At 39.1% G+C, this 20613-nt stretch overlaps 2 protein-coding genes across 4 annotated transcripts in view; one reads left to right on the top strand and one right to left on the bottom strand.

Annotated features, from left to right (window-relative positions):
* Window positions 1-9195, top strand: part of med30 (mediator complex subunit 30) — a 38276-nt gene extending 29081 nt beyond the window's left edge. For 2 of the 3 annotated variants that reach the window (XM_044170622.1, XM_044170623.1), the window contains exon 5: window positions 8259-9195. In XM_044170622.1, coding sequence (XP_044026557.1) covers window positions 8259-8354 — 96 coding nt within the window. In that variant the 3' untranslated portion in view covers window positions 8355-9195. The remainder of the gene's footprint in view (window positions 1-8258) is intronic. The other variant, XM_044170624.1, reaches the window with a different exon arrangement.
* Window positions 9196-12527: 3332 nt separating this feature from the next.
* ext1b (exostosin glycosyltransferase 1b) overlaps window positions 12528-20613 on the bottom strand; it is a 124353-nt gene continuing 116267 nt past the window's right edge. The window contains exons 9-11 of the mRNA XM_044170621.1: window positions 19948-20108; window positions 17974-18145; window positions 12528-16639 (exon numbers count right to left, since the gene is read on the bottom strand). Coding sequence (XP_044026556.1) covers window positions 16454-16639; window positions 17974-18145; window positions 19948-20108 — 519 coding nt within the window. The 3' untranslated portion in view covers window positions 12528-16453. The remainder of the gene's footprint in view (window positions 16640-17973; window positions 18146-19947; window positions 20109-20613) is intronic.

The following is a 20613-nucleotide window of genomic DNA, read 5'->3' as shown; positions in this document are numbered from 1 at the left end:
GTGACGGCACGTTTTCGCTCCACTTGCTATATTCTTCCGCTCTCCTCCTGCTTCTGTGTGTGTGTGTGTGTGTGTGTGTGTGTGTGTATATATTAATCTAAGTCGTTTCTTCCCCGCCATTATCTCAAAGCCCCTCATCAAAAAGCAACGCTAGGGTTCTTAATGTGCTCTGAGAGCGTGGTGGTCATGTTTCTAATCGTAGATGAAACGGGGTTAAATGGCTAAAAAGCAGATGAATACCTCATCTTATTCATATAATAATATAATTACAAGATTAGCTTGATTTTTCTATAATATTTAATGGATCAAAAAAAACTCCCAGATCAGCTTTAATGTGGAGATAATACAACAGAATTAATTAATAAAGAGATGACACTTATCAAGCTTGATAAGCCTGGAGACACCCTGTTGTTTGATGGCCTACATTTGACAAATCCCAAGTGTTTACAGATTACGATGTTTTGCTGAGTTGTTGCATTCGATGCGTCACTGAACGACTGTTGAGCAGTAATGTATTGAAGTTACAAAAATCCTTTCACTTTTAATTAAAAACAATGTCCAATGGGCCTATGATGTTAATGTATGAATATATTTAGTGACTAATGGATTTCAGGTCAGGGAATGTCTTGGTGGCCCGAGCCAGGATCTGCCTTTTACATGACACACAGAGATACTGTAGTTAGAGCTTCTCTTGTGGCAAAGTTTCAGTGAAGCAGAATTTTAATGAAGCGATTTCGATGAAAAATTCAGCTTTTTTCCCCCTTTCACTTCTGTCTTTCACCCTTCTACTGAGGACAGCTTCTTTGATCTGATTTGGACGAAAGGGAAAGGGAGAAAAGGGAGCATGTTGAAGGGAATCTGAGAAAGGCAGACAAGGATGGAAGAGACAGAGTAACAGCCCTTCATCCATGTAATTTAAACAAACTGTCATCTGTCCTGTTAGCTAAGAGCTCTCCGTTCCTTTTCCCATTGTTCTGTTTTTAAAGGCTTCAGCTAATGATGGAGCTGCTGTCCTTCACTTGTACGTCTAATCATTTCTCAGATATGCACAACCCATCTCTGGATAATCTTTCCTTATTTTATCACTGAGATCCAAACTGATAGGGTTGTTTTAAAATTGACGGTGAAAAAAGCATCAGATACTGTCAGGATAAAAGCTGCAGATACTAATGAGTTATACTCCTCAGCCTGTGACTCAGAGGACGTATAGGACTTTTTTCTCTAAGTGACAGTGGAGGACAAAGGAAGAAGTGAGACTTTGAAGCTTACTGAAGCAATGCTAGCTGTGTCCCTATAGGAAAACAAAGTGAAAGATGGTCATCCTACAATTTTTCAAGCTATTAATAAACAAGACAAGTGAGATCTGAAATGTAGAAGTGAACATGAGTAAATCATAAAGTACTGGCATGAATCCCAGAAAGTTGTGTTTCTAAATCCCAAGTCAAGTGCTTTCCAGAGAAATTTGAAATACAAGTAAGTAATTAGAAACAAAAATAAATAGGTAAATAACTGTAACAGATAAAATTAAAGCAATTTTATAGTTAGGGCAGTGAAACATTTTTGTGCTTTTATATAGGGTTGGCTGCAACTAAGTTATTTTTATCATTGATTAGTCAATTGATAATTTTCCCCATTAATTGTTTAGTCCATAAAATGTCAATTTTTTTAATAAAATGCTGATCACAAGTTCTCAGAGCCAAAGGTGACATCTTCAAGTGTCTTTTTTCTCCGAATAACTGTCTAACACTTAAAGATCAATTTCAAATAATATAAAACACTGAAAAGCAGCAGTCTTCACTTTTGAGAAGCTAGAACCAGTTGATATTTGCTATTTTTGCTTGATTAAACAACTTAAATGATTAATCAGTTATCCATATTATTGCCTATTATTTTCTGTCAATTGATTGACATTTTGTTTCAGCTCTACTTTTAGGTTATAATATAGGTTAGGCTATATATACTATATACTATAATGTATGAATTCCATTCTACTCTATAAAGATGTGTTCACATGAACCTCAAGGTGTTTTAGACAACTAAAGATTATTTTTTATTATTGATTAATCTGACGATTGTTTTCTTTTAAAATATAATAGTGACAAATGTCCATCACATTTTCCTGAAGCCCAAAGTGATGTCTTCAGATTGCTCTTTTTGTCTGACCATCAGTCCAAGACCCAAATATATTCAGTTTACTGTAACATAAGACAAAGAAAGCTGAAACTAGGTAATGTACTTTTGCTTTATAAATTCACTTCATTGATTAATCAGTTATCAAAATTGTTGCTGATAGATTTTCAGCTCCACTTTTATATAAGCTGGGAATGATGACATCTGATAACCCGCAGTTCCACAAGCTTGGAAAATTAAAAACATTAAGGTCAAACTGCAGTATGACTCCAGTTACACTATGTTCATAAACAACTTTTTTCTTTCTTTTTTTCTTTTTTTAAATCTGCTCTTACTGGATATGAATCAGACGTAAATTACAGCAAAGACAGCTACTCTGACACATCCATCAGGCTTAGCTGAAGTTACAGGGGCTGGAATCGGATTTGTTTTTGACTCCCCCCAACACTGCCAAAATGTTTAATCTCTTGAAATGAGGTTGCCAAAACTCTGTCCAATAAACAAACTACTTATGAGTCCATGTGACTTTTGTTTATAAGACCCTGTTTGCTTGCAACTAGACTGTGTTCACCCTTGCTTGTCCTCTACCCAGATGTGCTGTAAGTGCACCTAAGAGCTTCCTGCGGTTGGACACTGTTAATTTACATGACCTTCTCTTCCGGCTCTCCGATTGCACACACTCACCTGCACAGCTACTCACACTTTCATTCTGTTGAATACACAGACTATGAATGCACAGATTTTTCTCCCCTGATACTGATTCAGTTCCCCAAACTCTGAGTTTTGGCCGACACCAAGTACTAATCCAATACCAATGCTCTTTTTTTATAATCTGTAAACCTCTCTGTGTGGGACTGATTAAGATAATTCTATGTGAAGGATAACATGAGGTTTTATTGTCAACTACATCTTTTTTAGGCTTGTTCAAATTTTAATCATATTTTGTAGAAGGTTTGAATGCATCGACCGCATCAACAGACACACCATCACTTTTAGCTGGTCTAAAACATGCAACACACATGGTTCAAGCTGTAGGGTTATTGTGCACAGATACAGAACTTACAAACAGAACTGAGCTTCTGTGATCAGAGTCGATGCTACTCTCATTGGTAAAGGAAAAGGCTTCACTAAACATAATGACATGTCTCTGCATCTCTTCAATAAAGCGCTTCACCTGCGCGCGGTCACCTGCTAAACAATGTAGCTCCTCCATAGTGTTTTTTTTAACTCCAGTTGCTAAAAGTCATGTAATAAAAACTTCCATGTAATGTTTCAAAACAACCTCCCAACAAAAAGTTAAGAAAGTGTCTAAATCTAGTTTTAGAAAAACTATATGGAGTAAATCGTAGCTAACGTTAGCTAACCGTAAATGTCACTGTCAAAACTTGCAGTTTCACAGTAAATGCCTACTGGTGCCTTCATATTAAAATGCACTGATTGTGAAACCACATGCAGGAAGTGATGTAGCATCAGCAATAGGACTAAACTGATTAGTTGACAGAAAAGTAATCATCAAGGAAAAATGCTAAACATTTACTGTTAACAAAATGTGAGGATTTGATGCTTTTCTTTGTTTTATGACTGTAAATGTGAATATTTTTAAGTTTTGGACTGTTGGTCAGACAAAATAAGTTGCTCAAAGACATTTATTTTGGGAAATTGGGATTAATCGATAATGCCAATTTTCATTAGTTGCAGCCCTAATCAGCAGTAATGCTAGCTCACTGCAGGAAATGAACCGAGCAAAACAGGAAACTTGATCGGCCACTCTTGGCCAATACCTATTCAGCTTACCAATACACGACACTGATACCTACTGTATCCAATGGATTGAAACGGTGCTCCCTAACACAGACTGATGCACACACACACACACACACACACACACACACACATAAAAACACACAAAGACATTTTCATGTGCAGCCACACCCTCACGCTCAAATTTACAAGTTCACACACAGACATGCATATCAGACCATAAACAGCTGCACATGCTCAGACACACGTGTACACACATATTTCAGCTTACTGCATCTCACTACACCTCCTCTGTGTGTGCCAATCTCCATTTCGGGTCACTGTGCTTTTCCACTCTCTCCTCCGCCTATCCGCCAACGTCTGCCAGCATTTCCAGGTTACATGAAACAGGTAGGCAGTCTGCCAGTTTGCAGGAGGCCTTCGGAGACAGGAGCTCAGACAGCGCTTCCTTGTTTACTTTCATGAGTTGTTGACTGGCCACCTTGCCGCGGCTGATGCAGTGTCAGAGTGTGTCAGAAGAGGCCTACTGTGGATTGAAAAGGCATCAAAACATTATTGTGGGGCCCCGCCGTTGAGTGGCAGGCCAAGAAATGAAGGAATGCATCAGCTGGATTCCTATAGAGGTGTGTTTGTGTGTGTATGTGTGTGTGTGTGTGTGTTGCACTTCAGACAAAAAAGAGATGGTTTAGAGCACCTTTTCTTTGCTTTGTTCTCTGTAATATACCCTTTTTCCAAACATTGTTTTATAGGTGTGAAGGATTAAAGCTGCACTAATTATGAGGTTATGAATGGCATTATGGCTCCCTGAGGTTGCAGAATCATTTCTGTGATAATAGCAGTCTTGTTATTCATACATCAAGATATGCCAGTGATCCTTTTATAATGAACGCATCGTGAAGGCTTTGCTGCCTCCATAGTCTTATTTCCACTGTGAAAAATATGGAATTTCATGTCTGGTTTCAAAGAAAGCAGACAGGAGATTTTTGTGGAAGAATCTCAATTCAAAAGTAGCTAATTTTGTCTTTGAAGCTAAATCTACCTCTTTACGCCTGAAAAATATATCTGTAATTGCAGCTCTTTTTTTTAAAGCTCCATGCAAAAAAAAAGTTTGGCTGTTAAAAAGGACCAGTTGAAAAAGTGTTTGACTGAAATTATAAACGCTAGTGGTATCATCTCATTAACACAGAGTAGATGACCGAGTTATTTCAAGACTTGCGCGTTAGAGTAATGAGGCATATCCCACGTAATACACACACACACACACAGACACACGTGGGGTCATTGACATGATGCTTTCCCCAGCACCTTACCCTCAAACCAAGTCTTAACCCTCAAAAAGCAGTCTCTACCCGTGGAGACCTCAATTTTTGTCCCTAGGTGACACAAGTCCCCATGAGTTAGTGTGCATTCAGAATAAAGTCCCCACCAGGATATACGAACATGAAGTACACACACACACACACACACACACACAGAATAAAAGTGAAAGTCGGAGAGAGATAGAAAAAGGGAGAAAGAGAAACGAGTGAGAGAGCTTGAGAAGCAGTGAGAGCCCCCCAGAGAGAGAGGGACTGGAAGGCTTCCAAATGTTCCACTCAGGAATATCTTCAAGGACAATCAGCTAAACAGTTGATATTAAGAGAGCTGTGTGAAATCGATTGCTCAAGGTGTTATCTGCGCTGCAAAAACGGCTGGTAATTAGTCATGGCTAAAGGAGTGTTACAGAGAGAGTGAGATGGATTTAATCTTAATAGATTTCACTGCACTGCAGATACAGTAGCTCCTGAGTGAAGGAGCTCTCCTCCTCTCTCTCTCTCTGACTATCTATCAGAAGAAAAGCAGCTGAGCAAGTAGCTGTGATCTACTGCTGTAGCTAAATTTGCCCGAACCTTCAGATGTAGATGTTTTGCCTGAGTTACTTGTTCAAAGGCAGCACACATTTGGCAGCTGTACCTGTTTTTATTCTGACTCTCCAGCAGCAGCGGCAGCAGCTCGGGAGCCATTATTTGTTTATGTATAAAGCTTGTGCAGTGAGGTACTTCAGTCCATGGCAGCTGTTGACTTAGAGATCTTGGTAGCGCATTTAGAGGTAATCACCGGACAAAGCCCTCAGTGACTGACGGGGTGATTGGGTTGTTTGCTCCTCTGTGATGTACCTGTACACCCCTGAAGCAGGCCAGATGTGTTAGTTTAGCGATTAGCAGAGGCTAGGATTGATGAAGTCAACTAAAGTACTCAGTATTTGGGGAGAGGTCAATGGCAAGTGGGAAAACTTTCTCTGTTGTATGTTGGAGGAAGAAATACCTGACGTTAAATGTGGCTTTCAAACTTTTATTAATTCTGGTCCCATACAAACTCTGAACATACTGTGAAAGGATAAGGCAGGTGTTATTTTATATTGTTCTTATTGTCAACAATTCCCAAGAAAAAACAAAACCAACACTTCATTAGTCCATCTCTCTACTTTGACTTAAGTGCCCTGTCTATGGCACTAAACCACAGGCCCATTCATTCCTACTGAAGATCTTTAGAAACAGGTCACAAATATAGTTTAATTTTTGGCTGTGAGTATGGCAGTGTTGGTCAGTCGATCCACCACTTTGGTCCAGACTGAAATATCTCAACAACTTTTGGATGGTTTGTCATAAAAGTTTGCACAGACATTCCTGGTTTCCAGATAATGAATACTAATGACTTTGGTGATCCCCTGACTTTTCAAATTTTTAATGGATCCAATACTGTGTATAATACCAAATACCTGCAAAAACTAATGGCATTCCCATCAGCCTCAGTTGTACTTTGTTTTTAATTCTAATTAGCAAATGTTAGTATGCTAACATGCTAAACTAAGATGGTGAACATGGTAAACATTATACCTGCTAAACATAAAAAAATGCAGCCCTCTCATTCATTTGAATGGAGCCTGTCCATCGGTGCAGTGGGGGTGCCATAGCAGGGGGCTCGCAGAGTTATTCAGCAAAAAAGTTGAACCAGGCACAACCTTTGTTGCAACGCAACGTGACATCATCTGGCAAGGCGCTGCATTGGGTAATACATGCAAGTGCACATTCCTGCTAGATTACTTTGTAATGTGAACGCTGTATTTTTACTATTTACCTCGCAATCATCCTGTCTGTGAGTATTATAAATTGCTGTGTTTTTGTGTCAGCAAGTACACCCTTATGGAGCACAAGCAGGGCTGTAGACTCGTAATCTAAAATAGGCTCAGTAATTTCCTAAACAGCTGGGCAATGCAGTTTTTAGCAGATGTTACTCGAACAGGAGTTAATGGAGGCAATCTGTTGGGGACTATTTCAAGCTGCGGATTAATACACATTTGGTGCTCTAGTGAGTATTTATGGCAGCAGGACGGTGCTGAAAATGAACTACTGTGGTCAAGTTCATTGTAATGAAGGAACAGGACACCGAGTGCAACAGTGTGACACTGATGTGTTTTTTTGAAAGTTTTGGACAACAATAGAGCTTTATGGCACAGAGGAATAAGCTACATCAGGATTTGGATACACACACAATACTTGTCAGCAAGATCAATTCATTGTACATTTTGGTTTATTTTATGGCGTTGTTGACAATAGGGAAAAAAAGTGAATTTTTTTTGGTCACACTCAAGTTTGTCATTTGTTGTGATACTCCTAAGATACTCATATGCCTAAGAATCAGCAGTCTCTAATTTCAAATACTTTTAAAGCATAAGAACTTCGAAACAATGTCCCAACCCTAACATAATTAACTTTGGTTTAGATTGTTTTCAGGATAACTTGGAAGGAAAACACAATATTCAAATGTGTTTCTCACAGGACTTCCTGCTGGGCAAAACCTCCCATTTCATTTTCTCATGCCAGCAGCAAAACAGCATGGTCATTAGGGGAGGCGAGATTACATCTGGAATCAGTTTTTCTCAATAATGTGGTTAAGTAAATTATATTTTACAAGGACTTACAGTGGTGGAGGAAGTGTGAAGTTCATGCTGTGTTGATAACATGATGCTTAAATAGTGCTGATGGGGAAAAACATGTTTAGTAGTACAGTGTAGCAGCTCAAATCTGGCTCCATGGGACTTTTTAATACCAGTGCTATGTGCAACTTTAATATCCTATAAGCCATGAATTATTTGCTTTCTGCTGGAAATGTGATTGCTTTGTTGTTTGTTGAAGTGTTGTTGTCAGTTGTTGTTGTCAGTTGTTTAACCTTTTGATCTATTCTAAATCTGAAATGTAAAATTGTTTCAGCAGACAAAAATGTTATTTTTTAGGTAGCTAAGGCACTCTGACATTCATGTTTGTTGTTGTTTTTTTTTTCATCTAAAAATGTGTAATTTTTCTCTCTTGTTGTCATTTGTCCTGCAGAAGCTGAAGCAGAAGAACCAGCAGCTGAAGCAGATCATGGATCAACTCCGCAACCTCATCTGGGAGATCAACTCCATGCTGGCTGTCAGGAGCTGAGCCACCCACACACACACACAAACACACACACACAAACACACACACACACACACACACACACACTCACTCACTCACTCACTCACTCACTCACTCACTCACTCACTCACTCACACACTCACACACTCATACATTTACTACAAATAATGGACAGGAAGATACGGTCGTTAACTGGATGTGTGACAGAGTACCACAGACTGGCTGAGGCTGCACTTTACAGAAGAAATGGGAACTTTGGCAATATCAACCATTTTGTGAAGAAGACGTGACACAATAGAAGGAAAAACGAGAGAAGACCAATGAAGAAGAAAGGGCTTGACTGCACCGAGAGGTGAGGAGAGGAGACACCCAATAAAACACTGGGATAAGGGAGGGTTCTGGTGACATCAGCGTGGGCGATGGCAGAAAATATTCTGTCTACCTCGATATTCTACATTTCAATCAGCATTATGACTGAATTAATCTGAAGAGTTGATATATTATGTTTTATCTATTTGTAGGTACTAGCTCGTAGAGGGTTTATGCCTGTAGAGACACACTGATATATTCTATTTAATCCTCAAATTCTGTACATCTCTTACTTGCCGATTTCATAGTATTAGAATTGTGTGAAGTCCTAAATTTAAAAAGTTTTTATATGACCCCTAAAAACTTTAATAAGAAAGACATACACTGTGCCAAAATTATGAGTCTTATTCTTACTATATTGATCTGCTTTTTCTATTTGATGTAATATGTAAACTCATCAATGCTCTGCTCTGATTGGACTTGACCTGTCATCATGATGCCTTGTTAAGGATTCTGCTGAACCATAAATCTTGCTGTGATTTTCAAAAAAAGTCAACGGTATTTTGTGCTGTGATTTTTGTTCATCGTTGTATCTGGCCCGTATTTATCAAGCATCTCAGAATCACTCCTAGGAATCACGCTATAAATAAATCTAGGACTAAAAACATGACACACTCAGCCGCAAAGTAAACATTTTAATGACTCGTTGTAGTTCTCTGATAGTTTGAAATATTTAACAGTAGCAACATTCGAAATGCAGAAAAAAGCACCATTGTGTACACCAAGGTATAAATACAATAGGCAACAGGCATATAATTGCAAGAATATGATGCCAAAACTAATTTAAAGTCTTATAATATTATTTACCAGTAAGCCATTCTCAATAGGCCGTAAGTAAACACTGGCAAGCCACTCACAAAGCTTCAACAATAAATATATGTACAATTTAAAATAGTATACAATTTGGTTCACCTGCGTGATACTTCCTAATCAGCCTTAATCCAATCACATATTTTACACTGCCTAAAATTGTGCCTCATCTTGCATGTATTGTGCATTGGGCACATCTTTTTATCTTTATTTATTTATCTTCGCTTCCACTGTCCAATTCACCTTTCAACTACCCCTCCTGTTAACTTATGTATCCTTACAGAACTATAGCCTGAGCCATACTGGATTTTTGAGGCTGATACTGATATCAATATTTGAGAGTTTAAAAAATTAGATAACTATATATCAGCTGATAGTAATTTTTTAAACATCAACAATCTTCATTCAGATTTTTTATTTTTATAAGAGAGTTATGACAAAGATACATACTGAGCAGGATATACTTAAAGTGTAAAACTTGTCAACTTGTCAGTCTTCTCTATTGGACAAATAATGTAACGGTGACACTATTTCTAAATTACCTCAAATCTATTGTGGCAGTTTTGTACTGCAATTTCTTGTTACTTATCAGTCATCATATATACCAATACAGCTATTTCTGAGATGAGCTAATATCAGCCGACATGTCAGCCTGGCTGATTTATCGGTCTAGCTCTATTGGGAACTACACAGTATATATAAACATACCTCTTAAACATGACTCAGCCATAGGTAATTGTAAACGAATGAATGAATTATTAAATAAATAAAGCCATGATTTCCATGAATGTAGCTTGTTTTTCCATAACTTCATGCTGAGTGATTTGGAAGTAAATCAATCTGACCATTATCTGAGGAGCTGTATGAGTGATCAAAGTTTCATTTCTTACAGCAGAAATTGTTAGTTGTGTCACAGATCCAAATCATTGCTGTTGCAAAGCTGCATTTTCCCAGGCTCCATTCAAATGAATGAGAGGGCTGCATTTTTTCCTCCAGCTGTCGCTGTGAGGTTTCAAGGATCTCGGTTTATGCAGACAGAGAGCGTGCAATTGCATCCTGCACAAGGTCAATCAAAAAATTATTTAATTTTAATAAGCTTATAGTCATTAATAAACATCTCTCCTTCTGTGTGTGCATTTCTCTGTCTGAACACCATCTCCTGGCAACTCCTAACAGGTTAGGACACCTCTGGAGCTCTCCTAAATATTAGCAGAGACAGGAGTCAATTCCAATGTTAGGAAAGTTGATTTAATGCTTTTACTCTGAAGCCCAAAAGTAGGACCAAACATGTGTCACTCTGAGAATTTATGGCCAGTTAGGAGTGATTTCCTACTCTGAGATGCTTGATAAATGCGGGCCCTTTTATGATAGGAGGCCAGCTAATACAACTAAGGGGAGCCTTTGGTCTGTTTACATTTTGTATTTTTACCAACACTTAAACACTAAAACACACAAAAAAACCCTGATTTATATATGAGAATAGAAAGACGGAGTAAGAGAGAGAAAGAAGAATTCACGAAGGACCTTGTTCAATACCAACATGAAACAAGCTAAAATCTGAGTACACACAAACACACATAGGGTACCACTGTCAGGTCAGGGATATGCATGAGAATATCGGTATCTAATATGGGTGCGTTTAATAATTCAGAGCAAAGCCAGGGTCATATCAACGATGTGTTATGAGGCTATTGTCCTCAGGGAGACTCAGAAGGACAGATGCAGCATTGGAGCAGCGAGAAGGCTTTCAGCAGTGTAAAAAAAAAAATCAATGCTCTGAGTAGTGACTAATAAACCCCTCCTCAGTGGTCTAATACAAGGGTGGTTATTATATCTCTGAGGGCAATGCAGCATTGAAGGACTATTATTACTGTACAAATGGAGTGTGTTCTCATTCAGCTGAGGAAGAGGTCAGGGGCTGAGTACTTGTCCACACACACTCTGTCGCAAAAATGATGAAGTGAATAAAAACGTGCAGGGTTACACTCTGTTTACAATGTGCACACAAAAGCAAGCACGTGCAAACCATCAGTCCTTATGTCAGCATATCCTTATCATGTTGCTACAGTGTCATTGTTCAGGATAAAATGAATCCTCAGACACTGTCACATGCAATATCGTGTAATTTCCCTCCTAATTTTTTTGGAGGGGTTTTAATCTACTTTTTACTGTACTTACTTTCCCTCAATCTGTCACGTAATACTTTGGTTGGCTGGCTATCGTTTGAAACATATTGATACTAATTCAATACCTGAGTTTCAGTATCAGTACCAAAACAATACCACCATACTTTGAGAATTTTTTATACGAAAGCTATTTTTTCACTTAACAGAGGAAGCATATGTTCAGAAATGTTAAACACAGGACTTTGTCTAAATTACATTGTCTCAAAATTGGCAAAAAAAAAAAAAGATTGACTGATTGATAAGCCTGACCAATACTGTTTTTTTTTTTTATTGTTTGTTTAGTAATTTGGTTCCCCATTAGCTGTCACTAGTGCAACAGCTATTCTCACTGGGGTCTACAAGGTATCGGCATATATGTCTGCCAATAAGTAACAAGAAACTGTATAGACATGCCAAAAATATGTTTGCGTTAAGTTAGAAAAAGTGTTTATTTTTCAAGTGTAAAATGTTCCCCTCTGTACATTTCTCAGTAACCGATTCTTTAATAATCCCGAATATCTGTTGATGTGTTAGATTATTTTTAACCCTCAAATATTGATTGGTATTAGCCTCAAAAATCCAGGATCGGTAAAGCCTCTTGGATTTTAAATTAAGGCATAATTAAACAAAATTATGAATCTGACCAGTATTCAATGCCAGTTTTCACTTCTTGACAGTTTTTGATACTAGTTTTCCGCTGATAAAAAGTTAGTAGTAGTTTGCGCGCATTAGACATTAGTTCATCATGATGTTACTCCTGAAAACAAACAAAAGTGTCATGAGAGGCAAATCACAATTGTTTTAAAAGCAAACATTTTAACACAGCATGGTGAAAAAAATGGCACGAGACGCATTTATCATCAAATATGAGTTTATTTTTTTTATAAATCATTCTTACAAAATTGGCATTTATCTATTTCATTTGTGACCTCTATAAAAGTCTTCTGTTAATTACAAGGTAGGAGAGAGGAGAAGGCATCAGGACAGCTGGGCTTGACCGAGTCCTTACAGATCAACAGATTTTACTGCTGATTGGTAATGTGACACAGCCAATCACTGATAAATAATCCCAAGAAGGATGTGGTCATAACGTTGTCGCCTTAGCAACGGTGTCCCAAACACAAAGATGAAAACGGGGTGTTTATAATAAGAGAATGGAAGCTGTGACTCATCCAGTGTATGAAGGCAGGGCTGTTGGGGCCCTGCATATGGTGCTATTGCTGCCTGTCTGCTGGAAATAACAAAACTTGGACAGACAGTGCTCGGCATGTCAAGAACTCGCATGTTGATAAAAGGCACAAATCAAGAACAGACTAGTTTCCAGCACACACGCTGCTGCCACTATAAACACCAACTGCCTGGCACATTTTGGGTAAACCTTCCATCTGTTTAGAAGCACACAATGATAACTTGCATAATGTTCCACCTGATCAAATGACAGACACGACAGAGGCCTTTTAGCGGATGCAGAGGTTTTCCTGGTGGCCTAAATCACATCCATCATACTGTGACTGAGCTCTGGACTCGATGACGTACTGTATAGCACGCCAACTGAAAGATGGAGCCGTTTCTGCTGCCAAGTCATCTGACCTGAAACCAAATTTTGAAAGAGGCATTTTAAAAACTTTATCAGAGCCTCAGACCCATTATTGTAAGCATGGGGGTGTTCCAACACAATCTGAAAATGTTTCCATCTGGTACAGGGGACCCAGCTGTTTATTATTTTCCATGTTTCAGTTGGCGTAGTCTTTATTGGGACTTTGCAATTTGACTCCCGCGGAGAACCAAGATGGTGCGGCCCAATCCAATTCTAGATTACTAGTGTATGCAATCTTTTTTAAAACTCCACTATTACGACTGAAAATGTTACATCACTCTCAAAGAGTTTTTTTATGAGAAAGAGCGTGATATACATTTCCCTGGAAAACCACTGCAGAGTGAAACGTAATAAGAGCAGTATATTGGCGTCTTTGTGGATTAATGTGCACAGCGTGTCGAAAATAAACTGAATAAATACCATTAACTCCCTTAAGTCTTAGGTTCTCGCCACGTTATCTCAAATCGTACACAGTCTGTTTTTTGTTTTTTCTTTCCAAAAAATAAATATATGCCTATGTACAATGCTGAGAGTCGCAGGGATGTAAAATGGGTCGCATTTTTTTTGTGTGTGAAATTTCTGCAAAGCTGGGGGACGCGGTTTTCTTGAGATGATCAACAACAGTGATTCAAACGATCAGACATAAAAGGCTTGATATGGATTCGAACAATATGGTTCTCTGAAGATGAAATAGGGACCAGATGCAGTGAGGAGTATGTTTTTCCCAGAATCACGTGCTGCAAATGAGTGAACATTCACTGTTGTGACTCCACATTAAAACAGATCATAAATCTCTACTGGGAAACAAATAACACTCCAACCTTTAAGACCCAGAATGTAAATACAAATGATATTCAAAACAATGACGTGAGGAAAACAAAACAAAATACGACAGTCCTGCCGGGTTTCATATGATACTCTGAAACAGAGAAGCTTTGCTGTACTAGCATTTGGATATGACAATTCATAGCATGAACCTTTGTTGACACTGTAAAGGCTTTACAATACATTTAATATTAAATATTTGTAGAACAAAATGAAAACAAATCAATGAAAAAAACCTCAAAGTAAAACAGTCATTGAATGTGTGACGATGTTGATGTCAGCTACTGATTAACACAAACACACTGAAAAGCTTTGGCTGAGACAGAATGAATGACTGAATGCCTGCCTGACAGGAAGGCCACTAAAAGCACGCTGCTTTCATTCAAGTGTCTCGAACTGAATGTGAGAGTGGACTGCCTGTGCTCCCCGCCACATGCTGCATGCAGACCTAATGACAGCGTGTAGCAGCCCCGTTTTATCTTTAAAATGATCAATTAAAGGTTGAGATAGCATGTTATTTTAGCATTTTCATCTGGTTGTCCAATACCAGAAAGGTAATTTAAGGAGCGAAATGTCAGGCGGTTTGATGTGGATACAACAGCAAGTAATGGCCACAATCAAGGTGAGGCGGGGGGGGCTGTCCTCCCAAAGCTAGCATTAGCCAGCAGGTCATGTGCGTGGGTCACTGCTTTCACAACACAATGCTCCATAACGTTAGAGTGTTTCATCAACAGCTTGTCCCTTGGGAATAAAACAGCACTCCAAATGAAAAAGGTTTACCTAATTGAAGCAAAAACGTATCTCTGCCTGACAAATGGAGGAGAAAACCTTTTGTCAAGTTAATGGCTCCGAGGTCCTCTGATATGTCACGGGAAAAAAACAAATCATGGCTGCAGGAGAGCCACATCCGACTGATGACTAGAATATTTCAACACGAGCATCTAGGCATCTCAAACTGATGTAGGCAACGTGATGTGCAATAAACAATTTTAAAGGCAGACCCTGATGTCAGAATGGCACTGATGCGCTCAATGTTAAAAATCTCTCTATAAGCACTCGTGTGAAATGACACTGGTCACTAAAGACCTGCTATGGTCTGAAATTTTATTCCATTTCTCCCTGTAAGGATGCTGCTCCGAGGCCATGCAGGAAGAAATACATGGTTGAAACGAGTTTGGGTTAGAATGCAACGTTCTGCTCCATTTCATCCAGAAATGTTCATTTCGCTCATTCCAATGGAGAGAAAGTGTACTCTGTGTGAGCTTATGGTTGGGTGAGCCAACTTTTCAAGGCTCTGTACACACAACATGGACACACGAACACACAGAGACACACACACACACACAGAAAAGTGAAAGTACAGAGAGTTTGAAGGGAAATAAAAGATGATGAAAGTAAGTGAAAAAAAAGATGAGAAAAGTACAACTGCCGTGGCAAGTATGAGAGGAAAATGGGATATGAAACGAGATGTTTTTCTAACTTATCTTAGTGATAACAGGGAAGCAGATAGACCATTATAAAAGCCATATCCTCACATCAAGGAATGAGCCAAGGATAGGACAGACGGGATGTTTTTTAGACTTCAGGCTCAAGGATGTGTGTCGATAGCTGAGAATCTTCAGGAAATAATGGCTGCTTTGCTATAAAAACCTTGTCAGGCCACTGTAATAACAGGTTGGACTCTGCTGTTTACCTTTTCCTGATGACGCTCTGATTTCAAACCTCTCAGAGAGGAGAAAGGGTCAACAGTGATACCAGAGCGCTGATTTGTACAGAAATCAAATCAACTAAAGAACAGGGTTTCCTCGGCTATAAACCAGGGGTTCGGTAGTGAGTCCAGGAATAAGTCCTGATGCAGACTGGGAAGGGTTGCTAGGGGCGACCAGTAGGATTTATGGTGGGTGGGGTTGCCAGGTTTGCGATCATGGACACCTTCCCTCTTCTACAGTCCTGCACATGTGCCGAGAGAGCAGGAAAGTCAATGTCGTACTTGTTCATGTTGTACAAAAAGAGTTCTCGTCGTCAGTAGTGTGTGCTGTGTGTTTGCACATTTGCAAAACATACAGTAATGTTTGGCATGTCCATCAGTTTGTGTACTCCTCTTTGTCGGTCTGTGTTTGCGTTTTTTGTTTGTGTTTTTCATATCCAAACGCCATCTGCTTGTTTCCTATTCATCCCTTCCTGCATCAAGTCCTGGCAGCAGCGGCGTTGTGGTCATTGGCAATGTGCTGAGTGGAAGACAGAGCTGTGTCGCTCCCTGTCCATCCTACTGTAGTCCTACTACTCCTACTCTCCACAGAGTCTCTCTCTCGTGCCTCCCCCTGTGTGGGGTCTCCCCCGAGGGGGCGCCGGTCCTGTCAGAGCCTCTCGATGTCCCTGTATTTCTTGCGGAGAATGGAGACCTGGTCCTTGAACAGGACAGGGTCCAGTCTCATCTGCGAGTGGACCAGCGGCATGGCGCCAAACCAGCTGGCGAACTTGTTCATGCAGGTTTGCCGCTGGGCAAAGTGGTCCGGATCGGCCCAGCGAGAAGCCCTCGAAGACTGGTGGGAATGAAGAAAATAACAATTTTAGAGTCATTATCAGTGTTATTAATCACTGTGATTCAGTGTTATGAATCATTATTGCTTTAGATCAGTGATTCCCAACCAAGAGGTACTTGTACCCCAGGTGTTACTTCTGCTATTGCTTGGGGGTACGTGGAGAGATTGTGGAGTAGCTCAATTAATTTGAAAAAATGGAAATTCCACAAATTTGTGTTTAGGAGGAAAATAAACATCCAAGTAGGATTACAAATTGGTGTGTTGCTGATCTTTAGAAAATGTTTTGTCACAATAACCAGTAAGATAAACTGTTGAAATAATTATTCAAAGTATTCAAAATTACTCAAAGTGATGGATAAAAAGTTGACATAATTAGCTAAAAGTAATGGATGAACAGTTGACATAATTGGATAAAAGTGATGGATAAACAACTGGAATAATTAGCTAAAAGTAATAGATAAACAGTTGAAATAATTTGCTTAAAGTAACTGACAAAAAAAACAGGTAATCAACCTAAACATTGGCAATTTCAGTTGTACAAAAAAATATTTTAACAATGTCCACTATGTTGTACTGCTTTAGATCCATTTAGAAATTAATTGTAATGAACTTATTTGGAATGTGACAGGTGGTGTCGATGAAGGGATGTGGGAGTACACCAGACGAAAGAGTCTCATTACATCAAAAAGACTGACAATAACAATCAAATGCATTTTTTCATTCAATCATAGTAACGACTTCAGACACTGACAAGAGAAAACCATTACTGAATGACGACTGACATTAATGTTTCTCAATAAATCATTAGCTGAATGATATTCTATATTTGGGAGACTGGAACCCAACTAGAAACCATGACGTAAAGCACTGACACGACTCCTTTCTGTGCTTTTGTCTCTCCGCTGTAAGTGACTTGTCCTGTTTACCCCTGGGTCGTACCAAAGCATTTTAAGAGAATAATTCATGCTGTTCATAAAGCAGTAAGAGTTCGCTCCAGCTGAAAGGCCATGACACACACACGATGGGAAGAAAACAACACTGGCTTCAGCATGAATCACGATTTATAAAAAGGAGGACAAAAATCAAAGTGGATTATATAATAAGTCTGTTTCAAATCCAAGGTTGTAAGACTGTTACTAGTTCAGTCATATCCTGTAAAGAGTTTTTCTTTAATGCAAACCAACTCTCTCAAATGGCAGCTGTCCTGTTTTGGTGTAACAGCTCTTTCAAAAAGAACTATATGCTAATGAGTCATCTAAGTTAAAAAAAAATCCCATAATAAATAAACAAATGACATGGATCCAGTCATGAAAAGGGTGTCAATACACTCTTACCTGTCCCATCATGGTCTCCTTGTACTGTTTCTTCTGCGTGACCTTGATGGGCGGCAGCTTGGTGACAGCAGAGACCAGGATGTTCATCAGGATGTCCTCACAGTTGGCCAGCTGGTCCACCATGCTCTTCAGACTTGTGGGTAAGTAGTTGGTGTACAGGTAGTGGTAATACCTGCAGGAGAGGACAGAGAGGAGTTAGAATAAGAAGAGGGAACTGATCTGGGTGGGTGAGAATGGTCTGTCTTCCCAACAGCAGCCATGTGTCCTTTAGTAAGACATTTACCCGAGAGAGCTGAAACATGCTTTTGCCAAAATGCATGTTAAAGCAGCTATGGTTGATTTGTTTTTTTTATAACAATGTATGAATGACAATGTGACAGCGTGAAAGAGGTTGCTGCTACGTACATAGAATTATCCCCCGAATTATCCCCCGAATCCGCAGTTCCCCTCGGCTTTATAGCATGTTTTAGCTCATTGTTTAGCAGTCCAGCCCACAACTTTTCTGTTTTGGTTTACTGTCACTGCTCTCATAGCGTTGTTTTCGGCCACAGAAGGCAGCTGTTTACAGTGAAAAGCTCTAAAAAAAAAAAAAAAAAAAACACTGTACACTACCTGTCCAGCCCCAACAGCAGACAGACAGAGAACAAAAACAGAGCTAAAAGAAAGTGAGTTACATTTGCCAGTTGGCCAGAAACACGGCTCCAAATGAATAATAATGTTGCTCCGTAACTGCTGGATGTGCAAATAAGCAGCTGTTTGCTAACAAGTTCGCCTTATCAACTTAAAAGGTGATGATATATCAATGTTGTGTTCACAACTTGTTCCTGTTGTCCACAAGTTGCCAAAGAAAAAAATCAGTTATGGCAGGTTTTATGTCTTTGTGGGGATAAATTAAAGGGTTTCTTTCTCAAAAAGGAGTCAATGTGCATTCATCCAAAAATTCAAATACATTTTGTGTGTATATGTGGCCAAGGGCCGTCAAACAAACGCTATGTGGATTAAAACCTAACACAAAAGGTGAAAGCATTTAAATTGAAAATGAATACTGAAGGATGACTTCCAGGTAAAGTTTGTTGATGTACAATTGTTTGTATGGGCTCTTTTCAAAACATTGTAAAAACTACACATCTATGATCAAAAATCATGTGGTCTGATTTCATCTCAGGGTTTTTTTCTTCATTTCCTTTACACTTTTCCCAATTGCACACATTAAAGTGTATATTGATTTACCAACATACATTGTGTCTGCGCACAATGCTGAAAATGATGAGAATGATGAATGTTTTTGGATTAATGCCTGAAAAGATCACTGTGAAGGTGAATAATCCCACAATTTTGGACCTTTAAAGATGGCTGAAGAGCAGTGTATGTAAGAAAGAACTGTGTGGACAACTTCATTTAAATTTAAATTTTTAGACACATTTACGTTCCAAGTTGAAGCCTTTGGGTAGAATTCCAAATTCATCAACAGACTGATTGCTCAAGTTCCTGGATGGATTGAACGACTGACTTATTAAAAGTGATTAAGCGTTTGGCTGCAGAGATTGGCTGACTTCAGCTTAATGGACTGCTCCCATCACAGCTGAGTGAAGCCATATTAAAGCTGACAGGGCTGTAGTATGACTAAATGCAGGAACTATGGAACACTGTGTAGCAGACAAATTGACATACCCAGTGTCAAAACACTGGTTTCCTGAGGCTGTACTACACCGAACGTCACACCTACTTTCATAATCTACAGATCGCTGCATCAAAGTGTTGTATCAAAAGAAAAACAACTGAACACTGGAGAGCAGAGCAGAGCAAAGCTGTGATCCCTGTATAACAGAAGGGGAACAGAACAGAAGTAAAGAGCACGAAAGAAAACAGCAGAGCAGAGAGAAACAGTGAAAACTGCCTCACTTGCAGGTAAACAGCTGTACTGGAACCACGTTTTAGAGATCAGAAGACGACAATGTGAAGTGTCTACTGTACCTGTGGTAGATGGCGGCCCCAGTCAGCACCATCGAATAATCGTTGGTCCATTTGGATGTGTAGCCCCAACGCTCCTTGTTGCTGTCCCAGAAGTGACTACGAGCGGGGTAACCTACGATTCGCTCTGGAAAACTCTGCCAGACGGTGAAGGCAAAGTCCACCTGGACAGACAGAAATGCAGATTTAACACATTATCATACAGAACATTTAGTATATGCATAATGGGTACCACCTCCTAATAATTCACCCTTTATAAGTTGTGACAAATTTATTCATGCTTAATAACTAATTTACTAATGCTTTATATCAGTTATAAGCAATTAACCTGGCAACCCAAAAGTTGCCAGGTTGTGAAAAATCCCTTTAGATGGTCTCCTGCTGAAGGAGGATCACACTATCTTTTTCGATAGTTCTTTAGTTCATCAGGTGGACATTATAGTGCAGCAGTTACAAACCTATTTTGTCTGACATAGCCCCATCATTTAATTCAACTGTTTATCCATTACTTTTAGATAACTATTACTCAAATTAGTTGAGCTGCTCTACAATCTTTCCAAGAAGTGGTTGGGAATATTGCTCTAACAGACCACTAAAAACAACTTATTAACATTGATAGCTCTAGACTTGATGGCTTATTAGAAAGGGTGATACTTTTAAGCATTTATA

The sequence above is a fragment of the Siniperca chuatsi genome, linkage group LG17, assembly GCF_020085105.1.
Source record: "Siniperca chuatsi isolate FFG_IHB_CAS linkage group LG17, ASM2008510v1, whole genome shotgun sequence".
In the NCBI taxonomy this organism is placed as follows: domain Eukaryota; kingdom Metazoa; phylum Chordata; class Actinopteri; order Centrarchiformes; family Sinipercidae; genus Siniperca; species Siniperca chuatsi.
Note: the sequence above shows the minus strand (reverse complement) of the source record. Positions and strands in the feature narration are given on the sequence as shown.